This window comes from Perca fluviatilis, chromosome 6 (genome assembly GCF_010015445.1).
Source record: "Perca fluviatilis chromosome 6, GENO_Pfluv_1.0, whole genome shotgun sequence".
Lineage (NCBI taxonomy): Eukaryota > Metazoa > Chordata > Actinopteri > Perciformes > Percidae > Perca > Perca fluviatilis.
In genome coordinates this window covers 40,026,968-40,049,627 of record NC_053117.1, presented here as the reverse complement: position 1 = coordinate 40,049,627, position 22,660 = coordinate 40,026,968, and the positions used below count along the sequence as shown (strand labels likewise).

General features: G+C 40.2%; 1 protein-coding gene across 2 annotated transcripts in view; it reads left to right on the top strand.

Moving 5' to 3' along the window:
* LOC120559991 (rabphilin-3A-like) overlaps positions 1 to 8,258 on the top strand; it is an 89,862-nt gene extending 81,604 nt beyond the window's left edge. For both annotated transcript variants that reach the window (XM_039802073.1, XM_039802071.1), the window contains 5 exons: positions 238 to 294; positions 2,257 to 2,411; positions 5,088 to 5,169; positions 5,831 to 5,927; positions 7,731 to 8,258. In XM_039802073.1, coding sequence (XP_039658007.1) covers positions 238 to 294; positions 2,257 to 2,411; positions 5,088 to 5,169; positions 5,831 to 5,927; positions 7,731 to 7,861 — 522 coding nt within the window. In that variant the 3' untranslated portion in view covers positions 7,862 to 8,258. The remainder of the gene's footprint in view (positions 1 to 237; positions 295 to 2,256; positions 2,412 to 5,087; positions 5,170 to 5,830; positions 5,928 to 7,730) is intronic.
* The last annotated feature ends 14,402 nt before the right edge of the window (positions 8,259 to 22,660 follow it).

Genomic DNA, 22,660 nt, shown 5'->3' with positions numbered 1-22,660 from the left:
ACTAGTAACTAAAGCTGTAACAGATGAATGTAGTGGAGTAAAAAGTCCAATATTTCTCTCTGAAATGTAGCGGAGTAGAAGTAGAAAGTGGCATGAAAAGTAAAAAGACTAAAGTAAAGTACAAGTACCTCAACATTTGGACTGCAGTACAGTTTACTGGAGTAAATGTACTTAGTTACATTCCAGCGCTGCTCATATTAACCTGCTGTACTCTCGTCCCTTTTTTCTCCCTCGCAGACGAAGAGAACTGCAACCGCGGGCGGAGCCAGAGGCATCTCTCTCTACGAAGATGAGGCAAGGCTTGCTATTTTCGGAGCATGTCTGAACATGACCGATTCCTCCAGAATCAGGGGGGGGTCAAACTCAGTTTCCCAGAGGGCCACACTGGAAAAAGAGAATCCCACCAAGGGCCAGACATGGAGAGTTTATTGATGTGTTTTTGTTACTGCATGTCACGTTTTTTTTTAACATTTCGGTAGCTTTTTTCCTCATTTTTGTTGTTTTTGTTCCGACTTTTTTGCGGCTTTCTCAGACATTTGTCACCTTTTTGTAAATCTGTTGCTTTTTCTGACATTTTTGTACGCTTTTTGTCACGTTTTTTGTTGACATGAAGCCCTACGAAAGTCATCAAAAGAGTTCCTTAGCCTTCGTAGAATTTAGAAAATCGAGCAAAACCATGATTCCTTTTTTTTTTTTAAAACAACCAGTTTGTCAGCCTGAATATGAAAACTCTCTCTCTGCTGCTTCTGGGGGAATTTCTGAGTCTCAGAGTCGGCAAATCTGCCCAAATTCTGCTTTGAACGTCAGGTAATTGCAGTTTTAAAAGAAACATTTTCACTTATTGTGAACCCAAATTGATATACGTATCAAGCTCACAAACGTATGGACCCACAATACACAACTCAGGTACATAACTGCAAATGTTTATTGCAAAAAGTCAGTATAAACTCACAGCGAAAAGTGTCCAAAAGTGGCAGGCAGAAGTCAAAACCAAGGAATTAACAATCAGATAAAGGACTCAGGACACTAGGAAATAACGCTCGAAGGCTGTACACAGGGGAAGCAGGATCTCGCACTGGGGTAAGGGGGAAGACCGAACTTAAATACACTAAACAGAAAAGACATTGACTACGTTTACAAGCTGTCAATTTTCGGGTTATGGTCGGGTTAAGGTCACTATTCGGGTTTCTGAAACATTCGGAATAACCCGTTTACATGCGTGAGCAGAGAGAGTTACTCCTGTATACATGGCATTTGTAATCAAATGGCGATATCCAGAAGTAAACGGCGAGGCACGGTTAGCGTCTGGACGTAGCCTACGGACAACCTTAAGACGCAATAACTTTTCGGTCCCCTTCTTATAAATCTCACTATCTCGGTACTTTCTGCCGTCAACAAAAGACATTATATTCATGGTTTTCACCACACTAATGAAGAAACTGGTTTCCTCCAAGCTCCAAAAGTGTGGTGCTGTGCTGCGTCTCGCCATGTTTACCTCTACTTCTTGTTTACTTCCGTTATACTGCGTGCAGGTTTTCTGCATTGACATATATATATATATATATATATATATATATATATATAACTATATTATTATAGTATATAATTATTATTATAACTATGTTTTACTGGTGCATACAAGAAGTTCCTCTACTCAAAAGACCGAGACTCCTTGTGAATAGAACATGCGCAGAACACAAATCAATGTTCATTTTGATGGGATATGCCGATACAAGTTTACATGACCAAACTTTCGGGTTATAAAAGGGGTAACCCAGGTAGCATATTCGGGTTTTTAAAAACCGGAATATGAGCATATTCGGGTTTTTGCCGGTGTTTACATGGCCGTGCGCGACTGGGTTATTGCTAATATTCCGGTTTTGAATGGGTTATTGGCTGCATGTAAACGTAGTCAGTGAGACACAGGTGCAAAACATTAGTGCGGGGACACACAATCACTAACAGCTGGAATGGGAACAACAGGAAGTAAACAGACAACACAAGAAACAACAGGGAACCTTCACAATAAAACAGGACTTGTGTAAATACTCTGAAACCAAATATGAATCTCTAACAAAACACAAACTTGACACAGGAAGCGTAACGTGACAATACGGGCCGAATCTAAAGCTGCATGGGGCCGGATTTGGCCCGCGGGCCTTGAGTTTGACACGTGTGCTCCAGGATCGGGAGGTTCTTGCAGATCTTTCCATGCCCCCCTACTGATCTATTTGCTCCCCCTCTGCTCTGTTTTAGCCGGGGAAAGACGGCGGCGAGGTAGAGGAGCGTGGTCGCATCCTGATCTCCCTCATGTACAGCACCCAGCAGAACCGTCTCCTGGTGGGCGTCGTGCGCTGCGTTCACCTGGCTGCCATGGACGCTAACGGCTACTCCGACCCATACGTCAAAATGTAGGTAAACCGGGATGACAACGTGATGTCATGACTTTGCGTAAACATACACGCCACTTTCCTTTTTACTCTTTTTTTTTTTTCAGTCAAGTCTAGGGTTGGGTACCGAAACTCGGTGCCAATAGGGAACCGGTGCCGACGTAAACGGTAGTAACGAGACCGAATAAGAACGAAAGTTTCGGTGCCTCATTTCGGTGCTTGACTTTACACTACACCTGACAGCATGTAACGTTAGCCTACCTTTAGCTAGCAGCTGGATTAAACACCGGTAAAATGTGTGACTGTATTTCACTGTGGAGGACTTCAACAGCGGGATGTAACAGTCTGCTCTGCAGCGCAGCAGCAGCTGCCGTTGTCGCAATTCATAGATATACAGTAGTAGTACTAGTAGTACTAGTAGTACTACTAGTACTATGTTTATATGGTCGGAATTAAACAACACAGACGGTGCGTTCACTCGCAGCTGTCGTTGTCGGAATTAAACAACACAGACGGTGCGTTCACTTGCAGCTGCCGTTGTCAGAATTAAACAACACAGACGGTGCATTCACTTAAAACAGGTAGCCTCGTGGTGCATTCACAGTAATTGTAAAATACCCTTTTCCCATGTGGGGTTCAACAGCAATTTACTGGTGAAATAAGTTATTGTTATAGTTATTACATTATTATTAAGTCTTTAATTTTGACCATGGCCTTAGCAATAAACAAGTCACTGACTGTTGTTTACTACCCTTATTTTTTTTCTTCTTCTTTTTTTTTTAAACTTTATTGAAAAGTACCGGTTCAGGCACCGTTTAGGCACCGGCACCGTTTTAAAAGTATCGATTTAGCACCGGAATCGAAAAAAAACCAAACGATACCCAACCCTAGTCAAGTCATTATTTATGTAGCACATTTAAAACACTCAAATCGGTTATCAGAATAGTTCAATTCAATTTTATTTATAGTATCAAATCATAACAGGAGTTATCTCAGGACACTTTACACATAGAGTAGGTCTAGACCACTCTATAATTTACAAAGACCCCACAATTCCAGTGATTTCCCCCCCAAGAGCATGCATAAATGCATAAATGCATAAATGCGCAAGGAAAAACTCCTTTTAGGAAGAAACTTGGGACAGACCTAGGCTCTTGGTGGGCGGTGTATGACGGGGCCGGTTGGGGTGTGATGAACAGTGGCGATAATAGTCACAATAAAGATAGTGACTAGAAATAGTAGTTGTAATAGTTCATGGTGTTGCAGGGCACTGCAGTGTGCAAGCTGCAGGGCACAGAGCACAGCAGAGCGTAGCAGGGTGTAACAGGGCATAGCAGGGCATGCAGCAGGACCACGGCCACACACACACAGACAGACACACACACACAGACACACACACACAGACACAGACACAGACACACACACACACACACACACACACACACACACACACACACACAGACACACACACACACACACACACACACACACACACACACACACACACAGACACAGACACACACACACACACACACAGACATACAGACACACACACACAGACATACAGACACACACACACAGACACACAGACATACAGACACACACACACACACAGACATACAGACACACACACACACACACACAGACATACAGACACACACACACACACACAGACACACACACAGACATACAGAAAACACACACACACACACACAGACATACAGACACACACACACACACACACAGACACACACACACACACACACACACAAACACACACACAAACACACACACACACACACACACACACACACACACACACACAGAGTGAAACAACCAGGCTGCAACCATGATTTAGGGACCATCCTAATCCATGGAAACATGCTGGGCGAAATAAAAGCATGACTCCGCGGAATAATCTCCCAGAGCTAGGTTAGTAACAAGCTTTTCTGGAACAAAACCCAGAAAGGTTGGTGATTAATTTACAGTTCAGCGTGACATCATGACTTGAACATACACGCCCACTTTCTAAAGCCTTGTGGTGTGTTATCGCGAGGCTACGGTTGGGTTTAGATTTCTAAGATTTTTTTCAAAATTAGGCCCTATGTTCCCACATTTCCTTTTTCATATATTATATCAGATTTTATCTCCCTATCTCCCAATTTGGTAGCCAGTTACACCCAACCTATTATCCAGTAGCAATGGACTACAGATGGAATGTAACCCTAACCCCACCCTAACATAGGGCCTAATTTTAAGAAAAATCTTAGAAATGTGGGAACATAGGGCTGTGGGAACATAGGGCTGTGGGACCATAGGGCTGTGGGAACATAGGGCTGTGGGACCATAGGGCTGTGGGACCATAGGGCTGTGGGGCCATTGGGCTGTGGGGACATAGGGCTGTGGGAACATAGGGCTGTGGGAACATAGGGCTGTGGGAACATAGGGCTGTGGGACCATAGGGCTGTGGGGCCATTGGGCTGTGGGGACATAGGGCTGTGGGAACATAGGGCTGTGGGAACATAGGGCTGTGGGACCATTGGGCTGTGGGAACATAGGGCTGTGGGACCATAGGGCTGTGGGACCATTGGGCTGTGGGAACATAGGGCTGTGGGAACATAGGGCTGACCTCCCCTTTTAGATTGTAAATATGTGATTCCAGAAATGGCATTGAATTAAATTCTGTTACATTTCCAGATGTCTGAAACCTGACATGGGGAAAAAGGCCAAGTGCAAAACACAGATCAAGAAGAGGACTTTGAACCCAGAGTTTAATGAGGTTGGTACGGGAGCTCAAGGTGAAGCGCTGCAGTTAATGAAAACAAGCTTGTCCTTAACCCTTGTGTTGTCCTTGGGGCAAATTTGACCCATTTTCAAAGTTTTTTTATATCAGATATATGGGTTTCTTACAACTAAATTGCCCAAAAGAATAACTTGGATGCATGCATGTTGTATGGAAGCCATGCAACATTCTTCGCAGGTAAAATTAATGATTATTTCCACTGAATTTTGGGTGTTTTATTGAATTTCATAGCATTTGAAAAATGTTTTTAAATGTCCTGACTAAACTTTGACATAAACCAGTGAGTGTGATTCAGTCAACATCCTTTGATCTTAACTATTAGTCAAAATAATTCATAATTTCTGCTTTCTTTAACTCAACAATTAGGTATAATGTCATTTAAATTAGGTTTATAGACCATGAATAAAAGAAAGTGTTGAAACAAGTGACAAAAATCATCAAAAATAGCAACAAAAATATCTGGAAAAGCCAAAAAAAGTACATTTTGGAATTTTGACCTGGTAAGACAACAAGTTAAAAGTCGACAGCACAAGGGTTCAATTATTATCGAGTCATTGTGTTTATATTCTTTGCAACTTAAGTATGAAAATGGAAAGTTGCTTTTTAAAATAACGCTTTAATGTCTTGATCTTTTCAGGAATTCGGATATGAAATCAAACACAGCGAACTGGCCAAGAAGGTTTTAGATATCTCTGTGTGGGATTATGATATTGGGAAGTCCAACGACTACATCGGTGAGTATTTGAGTAGTATCATTGCTTTGATTAAATCAGGGCTACATCTAGGGTCATCTGGGGCGGCTGTGGCTAAGTGGTAGAGAGGTCGCCTGCCAATCGGAAGGTTGGTGGTTCGATCTAGTGTTAATTTCGTCAGACGAGACGAGACTAAATATGTTCGTCAACGACCTTTTTTTCCATGACTAAGACGAGACGATGACGAGACTGCGCCAATGTCCAAAAACGCTGACTAAGACTAAATTAACGAGCATTATTGTTGACGAAAAAAGACGAGACTAAAATGTTTTGCATAAAATAAAAACTAAGATAAAATCTCTCTTCATTTTCGTCTACAATCGTCTCTACTTTTTCATCATGAGATAGAATATTCAGCTGTTACCGAGACCCGTTGCGCACGGCACAGGCCTTAACGACCGTTATTTACCGGACCGAATAGCCTGCGCTTCTCTCTGATGTTCCTAAACGGACGTTCGAGTCAACGGAAACATCGCTGCACGGGCGCTAGTTAACACTACACTTGGCAGCAGGTAACGTTAGCCTACCGTTAGCTAGTTAACACTACACTTGGCAGCAGGTAACGTTAACCTTAGTAGTTAACACTACATTCAGCAGTAATAGTACCGTTAGCTAGTTAACACTACACTTGGCAGCAGGTAACTTAGCCTACCGTTAGCTAGTTAACACTACACTTGGCAGCAGGTAACGTAGCTACCGTTAGCTAGTTAACACTACACTTGTGCAGGTAACGTTAGCCTACCGTTAGCTAGTTAACACTACACTCGGCAGCAGGTAACGTTAGCATACCGTTAGCTAGCAGTTGGAGTAAACACGGTTACAATCATTGACATATATGAAAGGGTTACAATGCTGACAGCTAAACGGTGTAAAGTTTGTCTCTATTTCAAACACGAGACGTACGACAGTCTGTAGCTGCCGTTGTCTGAAAAACAACATATGTTGCGTTCACTTGAAATACGCCTCGCCAGTTTTGTGCTGCATTTATTTTATTGTAAAATATCCTTTTCCAATGCGTTGGTTGTTTTTGTCGTTTACTGGTGAAATAAGGAAGAGGCTCAATATTTATATAACTTTATATAATTTATTTATTTTTATAACTATTTGACTGAAATGGTTATCAGAAATAATTTATTTAAAAAAAAAGACTAAACTAGACTAAAACTTGACTAAAATGGCGAGACTTTTAGTCGACTAAAACTCGACTAAGATACCTTGAGTTCTCTTTTGACTAAAACTAGACTAAAATGACGAGACTTTTAGTCGACTAAAACTTGACTAACAAAAATGTTTGGCACAAGACTAAGACTAAGACTAAATTAAAAATAGGTGACAAAATTAACACTAGTTCGATCCCTCGCCCTGCAGTTCTATGCCGAAGTGTCCTTGGGCAAGACACTGAACCCCGAGTTGCCCCCGATGCTGCGCCATCGGAGTGTAAATGTGTGTGAATGTTTATCTGATGAGCAGGTGGCTCCTTGTACGGCAGCCTTGGCCACAGACTAGAAAAGCGCTATATAAAAACAGTCCATTTACATTTAGGGTTGCAAAATTATGGGAATTTTCAAAGTTGGAAACTTTCCAACGGAATTAATGGGAATTAACGGGATATTTTTTAATATTGCTTGTTATAATACTGTTAGTCTATAACAGGGAACTTAAATGTAGTCTTGCAGCATAATCTTGGTTAAAACAACCTGAAAAAATGAAAATGTAGTATCGTCGATGTAGCCTAAAAAGTACAATTGTAACCTGCCTTTTCTTACCTCACTTCCTCCCTGACAGGTGGCTGTCAGCTGGGCATCACTGCCAAAGGAGAGAGGCTGAAGCACTGGTACGAGTGTCTGAAGAACAAGGACAAGAGGATCGAGCGCTGGCACACCTTGTATAGCGGGAATCACGTCACTAGTGATTAACCACTCGCACTGCACACATACAGCATGAGCTAAAACCTCCCCACTTGGTTTGCATTGCACTTTTCTTTCCCCATTTCATTGTGTTCTCTATTCTTTCACTACCTGACCATCACACAGGCTTACTCGCCTCCCTTCCCCGGATGTATACTCTTCTTTCCTGTCCCCTTATTATACAATGTCTCTGCCTGTGCTGACACTTAAAGGGTAACGTCATTTTCTTTCCAATCTGAACCCTGTTTTATCATGTTTTTGTGTCTAAGGGACTGATGGGAACAACAATTTTTTTAAATTGGTCCAGCATTAAATTGGACCGAAGAGAAACAAGCTGTGCTGTAACGTTAATGTGCAATTGTGTCAATCTCTGTCCACTAAAAGTTCTGTTGTTGCCGCTGACAGACTCAGATTATTATTCTAAGTGTCTGACAACATTATGGAAAGGATCCCTACAGAGATAGACCTTTTAGTTAAAGAGTAAGATCCTTTTAGTTTAACATGAAACAGACCCGAAATCACCATCACCAAACTCCACCAGACTCCATGTAAATAATCATGACTTTTATCATTGTAAAACACACTTAATTCAAAGTCGACAGAATCAAAAGCCGTTTTGATTCATCTTTCCACTGTTCCAAAATTCACCACTCTGGTCATTTACATGCTAAAAGTCCTGATTATTTACATGGAGTCTGGTGGAGATATGCTGGCTCTATACACGCTAAAAGTCCTGATTATTTACATGTAGTCTGGTGGAGATATGCTGGCTCTATGCACGCTAAAAGTCCTGATTATTTACATGGAGTCTGGTGGAGATATGCTGGCTCTATGCACGCTAAAAGTCCTGATTATTTACATGGAGTCTGGTGGAGATATGCTGGCTCTATACACGCTAAAAGTCCTGATTATTTACATGTAGTCTGGTGGAGATATGCTGGCTCTATACATGCTAAAAGTACTGATTATTTACATGGAGTCTGGTGGAGATATGCTGGCTCTATACACGCTAAAAGTCCTGATTATTTACATGGAGTCTGGTGGAGTTTGGTGATGGTGATTTCGGGGCTGTTTCATGTTAAACTAAAAGGATCTTACTCTTTAACTAAAAGGTCTATCTCTGTAGGGATCCTTTTCATAATGTTGTCAGACACTTAGAATAATAATCTGAGTATGTCAGTGGCAAAAACAGAAATTTTAGTGGACGCTGACTGACTCTGAACATTTGTCCTGTAGGGTTACATTACAGCCCTGTTCACAGCTGACAGTTACAACGTTCTCGCTCGATTTCAAAGATGTTTGTTCACATCAGTCACTTAGACGTCAATGCATGGACATACAGGTTTAAAACACAAGACAAAATTACCTTTTTAATCCGCCCCTGGGACAAATCATGGCATTAATGGATTGTAGATTTCACTGATGTTAACTAATGCACAGCTGCACAAGGACCATCCCGCCTAAAGGGGAAAAAAAGATTTTGCACTGGCACAGCACTAGAATAGCAATATGTTATGGCATCTGGGGTCAAAAAGCATTCCTCTAAGTCCTCACAAGCCTCGATTATGATTAGATTGTCAGCGTATTATTTTTGGTTTCTCGTGTGATTACATCATGCTGTAGTGTAACACTTTGAACTGTATCCGCATGCCAAGCCACAGACGTGAGAAAACACACAGCTGCGCCTTCAAATATTTCACCTGTGCCCGCTGAACACGTTGTATATTTCCATGAAGAAATGTTTACATACTGACACATTGCTCAGGTTAGGATAGACATCTGATGTACAGGTAATTGATAAGTCAGTGGACCATGAGCTAGATGAATCGGTCCATCAGTTGCTGTTAATTTGTGATTTAAAAAAAATTTGAGTAGTAGGAGGTTTATTGTATGTTTATTCAAGCTGTGAACTAAGATTTGTGGGAAGTATTAACTGTGTGATTAGAGAAACTGAGATGTGAGCTAAAATTATCATTTTTTTTCGGTTAATTTTTTAGGATTATATGCTGCCTGTACTCTTCTGAAGCTCGTGGTTCGCTCTGACGCCTTAGAGGTTTTCTACTGTAGTGTTTACACTGAACGCACACGGCCACGTCTCCCTGAAGCCTGATTTATGGTTCTGCGTTGAATCTACGCCGTAGGTACATATACTTTTGTACAGTATGTACACCATTAGCCTGACGTAGCACCTCCAAACGAAATGTCACTACACATCGCGGCGACGCAGACGCAGCAACAACTGCGATTGGTCCGCTCGGCCGTGGCTTGGTAGCGTCGCATTTCCCTCGACTCGTTTCTGGGTTGTCGTTCTCGGTCAGTGTAACGCTTGTCAGTTAAATTTTCTAAGCACAAAAGGACATTTGGAAAAACAGAAAAATGGGTTAAAATATCAAATCTTTCATTTTTTTCACCTTGACAAAATAAAAATAAAAATGGATCTTTAAACAGTTTTTCCAATTTTCTATTTTTTTCTTTTATTCAGAGGATTAGAAATTTAGAAAATTACAAAATTTGCGTCTGGGCTCCAATTATTCAATACTGCCATGGTATTCTCTCCATCGTTCTGCCTAGCTACGCTACGTAGTTACATTAACGAGGGAGAGAATACCATGGCAGTATTATGAATAATTGGAGCCCAGGCGCAATTTTTGTTAATTTTCTAAATATCTGATCTTCTGAATAAAAACAGAAAATTGGAAAAACTGTTTAAAGATCCATTTTTATAATTTGTCAAGGTGGAAAAAAATGATTTTTTTTTATATTTGAACCCATTTTTCTGTTTTTCCAAATGTCCGTTTGTGTTTAGAAAATTTTAACTGATAAGCGTTACACGGACCGTTCTCCATAAACAACATGAGATCAAGGAGAGGGTTGACTTCTCCTGCTCCAGATTTCCCACCGTGGTCAGAAAGAACAGGGGAGACACTTTGGGATGGGACGTCCTTTCCTCTGAAGCGTCACATGAATTTGTCAGCTGCTTGGGCGGAGTTAACAACTCCTTCAGCTGCACGGCTTCTGGGAAGGCTGCTCTCGTGTTTCCGTGGCTAAAGCTCCTCGAAGAGCCCTCCTCGATGCTCGCTCCTCGGTAGGGTTGGGTACCGAAACCACGGTTCCACTACGGAACGCAACCGGTGGGAATCGGACCAGATTAGAACGCACATTTCGGTTCCTCGTTTCGGTTCCACTTAATGTGTCGACTGAAATATTTTCCCTCTGTCGCTCCAAAACGGACGTAAAAATATCACAATTTCTCTGTAGTCTACCGTTAGCTAGCTACAGTAATGTAGGCTACTTTTAAAATGCCATATTTCCCCTCTAGGCTCACCAAAACGGATGTAAAAATATCTCACTTTCTCTGTAGTCTACCGTTAGCTAGCTACTGTAAATGTTGGCTACTTTTAAAATGCCATATTTCCCCCTCTGGGCTCACCAAAACTTAGACTTAGACTTAAACTTCTCTTTATTGATCCTTTTGGGATGACTCCTGCAAGGAAATTGGATTTCCAGCAGCAGATTTCAGCTTACAAAACACTTAATAAAGAGGTATAAAATACAGTATAGAAAATACAGTATAACAATAAGAATAACAATAAACTTTTAGCTAAATATAGGAAGTAAACAAAACGTAAATAAACAGTAAAAACAGTAAACTATAGATAAGTAAAGATAAGTATATAGTAGACTGTGTATGGCATTGTGTTATTATACAGTGAATAAATGACATTTAGCATAAATTAGCAGTTAAGAGCAGTTAAGAGTGTCCAGTTATGTATATGAGTAGATTATTAATTAATTAATTGCACAGTGAATGAGTGGACGTAAAAACAAACGTAAAAGCCTTTCTTTGATGTCATTTTTCAGTTTTTTAATTATCTGTTTGGTACCGGTTCGGCATCGGAATCATTAAAATCCAAACGATACCCCAACCCTACTCCTCGGTCCTCGGGGAAGAAATAAGAGCTTTGAGACGACCATAGACAGTATATATCATGGACCACCAGATCCTGTCTCTCTGTGGACCAGAGACCAGTGAAGGATATTAGAAGTCTCTTTCCCGGTGCTGGCTGAGCGTTACTGAGCAGCCTCCAACTGAGCTTGAAGACGTAGATGTGATGTGAGCAACCTGTCTGAAAGTGTGAAGTCTTCTGGTAGCTGTGCCGAGAGAAATCTCAATCATTCCCAATCTTACAGAGACGGAGAGCGTAGGTATATGTAAGGAGATAACATAGGCACAGGCTAATTACTGATCACTAACATGCTAGTTAACATTAGTAATTAAACCTAAACAGATAATGGAAGTCCAAACTGCCTGTGAGCTTCTCCTGTACTATACGGTAATTCCTCCACTGTGTGACAGTAAGTCTCGTGGTTATGACCCAATCGTTAGCCTATTGTTATAAAAGCGTCTGCTACGGAGCCATAACGTGAGGTACAAGGTAATGGAGCCTTTTATACATTGTCGTGTTTCTTTAGAAATAAACAACGGACAAATAGAGTCTTTAAACGCTTCAGATGTGAAGTTATTCTCTGTCAAAGTGACGTCAGAATGAATGGGAGTCAATGGGATGCTAACAGGAGGTGATGGCTTTGTAGCATCAAAATGGCGCCATAGGAGGTTTGAGTTCTGAAGCGAAGCTTACCCCCCTTGGAGACGCCCTTCACCGAGGAGGGACAGAACCACTTCCTGGTTCAGCCGAGGACCGAGGACCGAGGAGCTATCAAATAAGGGACATGGGATGCACCTTTTGTTGCTCCGTGTCCACCGCCGGAGTCGGTTAGCACTCCAAAGCTAACCCACGTCCCTCTCTCACTCGCTCTACCACACACTCCCCACACACAGGTGGTGGCTAGAAGGGGTACAAATACGGAGATGATAGTTAAGTTTAGGAAAAAGATTGCGATATGAAATAACCCTCCACATGAACAAACATTTCCTGGGTGACAGCATTCAAATTATATCATTATATATATCAGATTCTGTCAGATGTTGCATAACTTCCTACCGTAGCTGTATCCAGGGCTTTAAAGCGCCCATATTATGCTCATTTTCAGGTTCATAATTGTATTTTAAGGTTGTACCAGAATAGGTTTACATGGTTTAATTTTTATAGAACACCATATTTTTGTTGTACTGCACACAAGCACTGCTCTTTCACTTTTGCGAGTCACTTAGGAACAACAGCACAGTTGCTTGGCGGTCATTCTCTGTGCAAATATGAAATGAACTAATGTGGATCACTATAGAGTATATGAGACATAAAATGAAACTAAACTCTGTCAGTGTTTTGGTAAGCCTGCCCCTGAAGCTATACTGCCGCTTCGAGCGACACTGCAGCAGACCTTAACGTTACAGAAACTTCGGGAAATTAACCAGATGAGACTGATGCTATATGCGGTAGCGCTACAAAATACTCACGGGGTGTCTATGCTCTGGGACGCATCGTTCTGGGATCGGCGAATATGAGTATACTCACTAATTACACCTGCTTGGGAGACAGAGGAAAATGTGGCTATTCAGCTCAACTGCAACCAAGAAAATGATAGCTCAACGCTGGTTGCCCCCTCCCCACTCGCTTTGAGTATTTTCTGGACATAGTTATGCTTAAGCTCTCTACAGCAAGGATTAACAAAGCCAAGTCATCGACTATAGACCTATGGGAAAGCGCAGCAGCACAAACGTCAGACCTAATGACCTCAGCATCACAAGAAGTAGAGGAGAGCGACTAGGCAAGGTGTGATTTCTGTAAAAAAAAGTATACTCACTACCGAAAACTAGACTACATCACTGGCAGGTGTCAATGTAAAGCCTTGGCTGTATCCCTACTAGCCACAACCATACATACACATATACCGGCTGTGCTATTTTCTTAAAGAGGTACGCAGGAACGACGCAGAAATATAAATCCTCACATCAGCGTATGGCAGCTTACATAAGCTACGCCTTAAACTCTTGCGTAGAGGCTACGTCCAACCATAAATCAGCCTTAAAGAAATGTGGCTGCTCTGTTTGCCAGGGAGAGAAAGTGGAAGAGGTTAGGTCATAAAAATGTGCAGCTTTACCTGCATGCACTGTGTTCGTGAGTCTGGCGTGCCTGGGGCCGTCTGCTTTTTACCCCGAACGCACCTTTGGCACAAAGCAGGGCCCGTTTGCCTCCTCTGCCACGCCCTGATCATTCAACGCTTCAGCGTGTGTTGTTCACTGATCACAGCAAACCAAGGAAAGCACACCTCACAAAAGTGGAATGACTTCGATTTATACAGCTGTTTGCAAGTTATTGCAACGTCAAAACAGAGACGAAACAAGAAGTCCTATGCATGAAATGTCTTGTGGTTCAAGATATAAATATAAATATATATATATATATATATATATATATATATATATATATATATATATATATATACTTTGTAAGAATGTAATTCCATCAATGTTTACACTTCTTCCCCATTACATTCCTGTTAATACTTTATATACAAGAGGCCATTTTCTGCATGACTCTGGTGTAATCTGAATAAACTGGTCTGATAGCATCCACAGGAACCGGCTGATATTCAGGGCCAGATAGAATCTGCATTTAAAGGTTTTAAACAAATTAAAATGAAAACTCATAACATGTCCACCCCAAGCAGAAAAACCAGACTGTCCTCCCTCCCGGAAAGAAACGTTTGTTCAAGCCTCATTCTGACCTATATTTGTGTTTCTAGTAGCGGCGCCCTCTAGTGGCCGTAGTAGTTCTGACGGGAGCAAAGCAGCAAGTAAGGTGAGGAAGTATAAGAGCGCCACATGTCCAGGTTGCCATATTTCTTTTCCTACTTTGGCCACGCCAAGACCCGCCCTTCAATAGCAGCTCGATTGGTTGGGGTTAGGCATTGACCTTGAGTGGTTAAGGTTAGGATAGCCAATTGGACAGGGGATAGGACCTGTACATGTAAGTATGAACACCTGGCCAATAGTAGTGTGTGAATGCTATTGAAGGGCGGGTCTTGGCGTGGCCATAGTTTGGTCCTGGTAAGGAGGCAGGTTGGGGGGGTGGTTGGGTCAAACAAACACAGGACTTTAACCCAGGAGTTCATGTCCTTTGAAAAGAAAAGGAAACCAAGGTTTTTGTTAATTTTAGGGAACAAACGGAGCTACGTCACGTTCTGCGTCACGTGGAAGTGAAGTCACGTCTGATTTGAACCCAAACCACCATCTTTTTATCAACTTAACTCAGTAGTTTTGGTGTCTAAGGGCGTTTTCACACATACCTCGTTTGGTCCGGACTTTCGGACTTTTTAGTTTGATCCGAACCAAAATTAAAGGTGTGAAACCTCCCCCGGACCACGGTCCGGATCAAAAGACCAAATTTTGGTCCGACAAAAAGAGGTGGTCTCGGTCCGGACCAAACTGAACCAAGGTCCGGTTCGTTGATAGTGTGAAAGCATTTTTTGGATGGTTCGGACTTTCGGACCAAATACAGGAAGCTCTGGCAGGCTCTCCTCGTGTTACAAGACCGGGAAGCTCCTTTAAGGAATAGCTCAGAGAGAGAGCGCGAGCGAGGGTAAATGCGCTCAGAGCAGACAGCTGTCGGCTATCAGAGCAGAGAATACATCAGCAGTTTATTTGTTAAGTGGTAGTAAATGTACAGTGTAGGTTTCAGTTTGTCTCTGAATAAATGCTCCAGAAAGAAAGTTCCCGTGTCTTGCTTCTCTACATCACATCAAAACAAAAAGAGCCGCGGCAGTAGGGGAGAGCAGCGGTCAGTTGAATAGCCTAAACTCGGACCCAGAGAGAGGATACGAGAGGACGGGGAAGCCAGTCAACAAACCAATCAGTTATAAGTATCTGGAGACGCAGCTCACGTATGTGATGACGGCAGGACGTAGTTTTGTCACGTATAGATCTTTAGTGCGCTTGCAAAACTGCAGTGTGAAACCAAAACTTACCGGATCAAATGTATACAATGTAACAAAAACATGAACCTTGGTACGGACCTTGGTTCGGACTTTCATGTGTGAAAACGCCCTAAATCCTAACCGAACTGGGACCGTTTCACAACGTTAACCACGTGTTTAAAACCACAACCTTTACCTTCTCTGGTTTAGATATGAGGGACGTAGAACTCTCCTGTAGGTCAGATTAGAAGGGAACAAATAACCTATATCGTCGTATGGTTTTTGGAGGACTTGTTGGGAAAAACAGTTCGCTAAATTCTGCAGATTTTTGTTCTGGATCACAGCTGAAAACTGTAAAAAAAAGTTTGGGGTCTGCTGATAATCGACTGAGCACATCATCAAAAGACTTTGAGATCCGACTCTCAGTAGCAGATATTGAGATGAATCTTTCCATACATTCAAATATCTTTAGTGTCTTGTTTACTCTGCAGAGCTGCTGCCTCCCCCCCACCTCCCCCTGGTGGCAGGCAGGGATTCAGACACCCAGCGGTAGCATCACACACTGTCTATGTTGTGCTGCTTCAGCTACAGATGATGATTAACATAACAAATGCTCAATAGTTTGAAAAAAAAGAAAAGAAAAGCTAAACCCATGACTTCTTCTACTTGATTCTGCCAGTTCAGTGAATGTTTCTCGCTTTATCTCTGTATTTGTACATAGATAGTGCATGCACTGGGAAAAAATGTATGTTTGCAAATAACTTTGCATGTAAAGATTTTGCAGAGAGTTTACACAGAATCAATAAAATCGAATGAAAACTGACAATCCTCAAGTGTGTAAGGACTTATTGGAGTCAAGGTATGACAAACTACTAGGGGTGGGATCAGCAGAGGCCTCTGATTACCATATCATCACGATACTTATGTCACAAAACCATCTCATCACGATACTTACGTCACAATACCATATCATCACGATACTTATGTCACAAAACCATCTCATCACGATACTTATGTCACAATACCATATCATCACGATACTTATGTCACAAAACCATCTCATCACGATACTTACGTCACAATACCATATCATCACGATACTTATGTCACAAAACCATCTCATCACGATACTTATGTCACAATACCATATCATCACGATACTTATGTCACAATACCATATCATCACGATACTTATGTCACGATACGATATCATCACAATACTTATTTCACAATACAATATCATCATGATACTTATGTTACAATACCATATCATCACAATACTTATGTCACGATACAATATCATCACAATACTTATTTCACAATACAATATCATCATGATACTTATGTCACAATACCATATCATTACGATACTTATGTCACAAAACCATCTCATCACGATACTTATGTCACAATACCATATCATCACGATACTTATGTCACGATACGATATCATCACAATACTTATGTCACAATACAATATCATCATGATACTTATGTCACGATACCATATCATCACGATACTTATGTCACAATACAATATCATCATGATACTTATGTCACGATACCATATCATCACGATACTTATGTCACGATACGATATCATCACAATACTTATGTCACGATACAATATCATCATGATACTTATGTCACAATACCATATCATCACGATACTTATGTCACGATACGATATCATCACAATACTTATGTCACGATACAATATCATCATGATACTTATGTCACAATACCATATCATCACGATACTTATGTCACGATACGATATCATCACAATACTTATGTCACGATACAATATCATCATGATACTTATGTCACAATACCATATCATCACGATACTTATGTCACGATACGATATCATCACAATACTTATGTCACGATACAATATCATCATACTTATGTCACAATACCATATCATCACAATACTTATGTCACGATACGATATCATCACAATACTTATGTCACGATGTCATATCGTCACGATACTTATGTCATGGTGCGATATCATCACAATACTTATGTCACAATACCATATCATCACGATACTTATGTCACAATACCATATCATCACGATACTTATGTCACAATACAATATCATCATGATACTTATGTCACAATACCATATCATCACAATACTTATGTCACGGTGCGATATCATCACAATACTTATGTCACAATACCATATCATCACGATACTTATGTCACAATACCATATCATCAAAATACTTATGTCACCATGCCATATCGTCACGATACTTATGTCACGATACCATATCATCACAATACTTATGTCACAATACCATATCATCACGATACTTATGTCACGATGCCATATCGTCACGATACTTATGTCACGATGCGATATCGTCACGATACTTATGTCACTATACCATATTGCACACACACACACGCACACAGACAGACATGCACAGACACACACAAACACACACAGACACGCACGCACACACACACACACACACACACAGACACGCACGCACACACACACACACACACACACACACACAGACAGACATGCACACACACACAGACACACAGCAATGCACGCACACACACACACAGACACAACACACACACACACAGACATGCACGCACACACACACACACACATGCACACACACACACACAGACACGCACGCACACACACGCACACACACGCACACACAGACATGCACGCGCACACACACACAGACACGCACGCACGCACACACACACACACAGACACCCACACAGACATGCACGCACACACAGACACCCACACACACACACAGACATGCACGCACACACACACACACAGACATGCACACACACACACACACACACACACACATACATACACACACGCACAAACCTGCAACAGTGAGGCGTGTCATATTTGTGACAAGCCTCCCATAAAATGCACTTTTGCAGTTGGCAAAAATTGCAGCTCCTACCTTGTGTTTGATTTCTGCCTCAAAATAACTTGATTTATTGATGGCTTATATCTGACAGATTATTACCCACCCAGTACTTTTTTTACCTGCTGAAGTATCTTTTATGGGCCAAAAACATCCAGTAACATGCGGTTTTCCAGTTTTTGGTCAGACCACCCACCCACACACACACACACACACACACACACACACACACGTTTGTGGTACTATCTTTGTGGGGACAATGCATTCCCTAGCCTGTTACCCTAACCTTAACCATCACAACTAAATGCCTAACCTTAACCCTTACCCTAACCTTAACCATCACAACTAAATGCCTAACCTTAACCCTTACCCTAACCTTAACCATCACAACTAAATGCCTAACCTTAACCCTTACCCTAACCTTAACCATCACAACTAAATGCCTAACCTTAACCCTTACCCTAACCTTAACCATCACAACTAAATGCCTAACCTTAACCCTTACCCTAAACTTAACCATCACAACTAAATGCCTAACCTTAACCCTTACCCTAAACTTAATCATAACAACTAAAATGCCTAACCTTTAAACAGCGCTTTAAAAAGGGCGGCATTCGCCCCCCACACACCCTCAACCCCACAAATAACACTACCCCTCCTCCTTCCCGTTTGGTCTCCACAATTATTTAACAAACAACAAACATACCCCCCCCCCCCCCCCCCCCCCCCACACACACACACACAAAAACACACACACACACAAAAAAACAAAATGTATTTATTCCAACCTCCCCAGCCCCCCAAAAGACACACAAACCCGCCCCCCTTCCCCCCCCAAACAAATAGGCCCCCTTCGGCGCCCCTCTCCACCCCCCCCTCGGTCTCCAGCCACCCCCCCTCTTACAAATAACCTTTTACCTTTTACCTTTTCACTTTTAAACCCAAGCCCTTCATCCCCCGCCCATTTTAAACACCCCCCCCCCCCCCCTAGCCCCAGATTTTTCCTCCTTCTCTTTGCTCTTCTCCCCTCTCCCCACCCCCCCTCCCCCACAACCAGCCAGTGGACCAGCCCGCCCCCCCCTCATACGCGCCGCCCCGCCCCCCCTCTTCCTGGAAAAAAACGCGTAACAATCCCCCGGGAACGTATTCTCGGGGGGCGTGCCCCCCCCTCCTCCCGTTTTTATACAAGAATCGAGACAAACCCTAAGAAAAAAAGACCAACCCCTTTTTGACAAAAACCCAAAGAGTGCACCAAAAACTAAATATAAACACTGATGTTTCCAATTATCACTTTTTGCGCTCCCCTCCTCCGCCCCCCCCTCGCTTCCACCCCCACCAAAAAAAAAAAAACACACACAAGGAAAAAAAAAAAAAAAAAAAAGAGGTAAGAAAGGCGCTAGAAAACCGCTCAACCTATACCCCTCCACTATGAAAATTTACTTGAAAAAAACAATTAGTTTTTTAATTTATTAATATATTATGAAAATATTGATCAAAAAATGACAAAAATATTGTATTTATATTTGAAAAAAAGAGAGTTAATTTTTTTCAAAAATTAACAGGGTAATAATCTCCATTTTGAATAAACCCCTCTATTTCCCCTTTAAATTTTACCAATAAAACATAAAAAAAAAAACAAAAAAAAACAAAAACCTCCATCCAAAACTTCATTCTTATAAATAAAATCTTTAAAAAAAAAAAAAAATAATTTTCTCCTTTTTCTTTCAACTAAAAAAAAAAAAAAATCATTCTTTATTAAATTTAAAAAAAAAAAAAAAAAAAAACAAATATAAAAAAAAAAAAAAAAAAAAAAAAAAAAAATATTCTTTTAAAAAAAAAACAAACAAAAAAAACAAACCTAAAAAAACAAAATCAAAAAAAAAAAAAAAAATACCCTTTTACATCTTTTTACACAAACAAAAAAAAACAAAAAAAAAAAAAAAAAAAAAAAAAAAAAAAAAAAAAAAATAAAAAATAAAAAAAAAAAAAAAAAAAAAAATTTTTTTTTTTTATTATTTTTTTTAAAAAATTTTTTTTTAAATATTTAATATTAAAAATCAGTGTCACATTTTTTCCAAGGCAATTACTGTTTGTTTACATGGAGTCTGGTGGGTTTAGCGAATGAAATTTCGCGGATGTTTTTCTGTTTAAAAAAAAAGGATCTTACTCTTTAACAGAAAGTTCGACCTCCTTAGAAATCATTTTCAATAATGTTGTCAGTCGTAGACATAAAAACATAAGAAAAAAGGGTCCAGGTTAAAAAAAACAGTAGTTACCCACAAGATGTTTTCATTTTATTAGGCTACAACATGCAAACTTACCAAGTTATAACAAGAAAACATGCCACACAAAAGTTTCATGTTACAATAATAAATTATGACGTTATTACGTGAAACTTTTCACACGATAAATTATATTGTTGTAACATGTAGATCATCCTGTTTGAATGCCAACAGATAATTTGCAAATTTGCATTATTATCAAAACGTTTCTAGAGGCCTATCAGAAATTTGGGTTTCTTTCAACCAAATTTTCAAAAAAAAGTGCAAGGGGTGGTTCCCTACAATACTCTTCACAAGTTAAATAAATAATCAGTTCACTACTTTCATTGAATTTGGGTGTTTTATTAAATTTTATAGCATTTGATAAAAAAAAATTGATAAAAGAAAGTTGAAAAAAGTGACAAAAATGTCGGAAAAAGCTCCAAAAAGTTGGGTCAAAAAAACATAAAAACTTTAAAAAGGCACAGAAGAAGTCGACAAAAACGTTGAAAAGAACTGACAAAAACATCGGGAAAAGTCACAAAAGTGTGGAAAAAGTTTTGTTTTTGTGTGCGTGTGTGTGTGTGCAATATAGTATAGTGACATAAGTATCGTGATATATTATCGTGACATAATTATCGTCAAATTTTGACCTAGGAAAACTAAGTTGCATGGTCGAAGGAAGACAACACAAGGGTTAAATGAAAAAACAACATTGTTGGTAGGTAGTCTAATTTAAGATGATTCTGCGATGTCACACATGATTTGCCCATATGATGGGAGATTACATTTCCTGGTAGTGACTTGAGGAGTCAGGAGAGAACATAAGTAAGAAGGCAGTTCACACAGTAACAATAAGGTACACAAAACCTTAGGTAGTTACTGAGGAACGAATGGTTAGTTAGTGATAAGTTACTGATTGACTGATTCTAGCACTAATGATCAGTCAACCAGTAACTTATCACTAACTAACTGTTGGTTCCTCCATGAATATAGTTAAACAATTAAATAATGTAACATAGAATAAAACAACAATGGAACATTTGTAAATACAAAAAGATAAGAAAAAGTTGAGTTCAGTTCATTCTCTGAATCTTAAAAAAAAAAAAAATCAAAGGGAGTTAAAAGCAAGAGAGTAAAAATGCGTCTTCAGATTTGATTTAAAACTAGCAATTGTATTACATGATTTGATCTAGGGTGGGAGGGAATTCCAGAGTTTGGGGTTTGAGTGTCAAATTGTTGGATTCCCTAATAAAAACATTTTTTGGACAAAACTGCACATTCCACTAATGCAACCAATTCAAATAAAAAATTAGTAAGCAAATATATTGTTCTTTTGATAGAGATTTGTCTTTAAATTATTCCTCCTGCACAGTTCAATCAGAGCCAGCTGGATATGTTTTGGCATGTGGGATGCAGCTAAGAAAATGCATACTTGCATCTTTGCACAAATGCATTGGAAAGATAACTAAATAATAATTATAATAATTGATATCAATCTGCAGATTTGTATGGCTTATAGCAAAAGGTATAGGGAATATTTGTGATACAGTAATTGTGTAAAGTTGACAAAGGTGTGCTTTGTCTAATTGATAAAAATGTGTTTGTTTTTTTTAATAAATGGTGTAAGATTAAAAAAAAAAAAAACCTCGAGACTTTCAAACATCAACATGTCATTTATTAATATGTATTTGTGTCTAAACGACATATAAACATCTTTTCCTGTTCTATTTTGCCTGGAAACG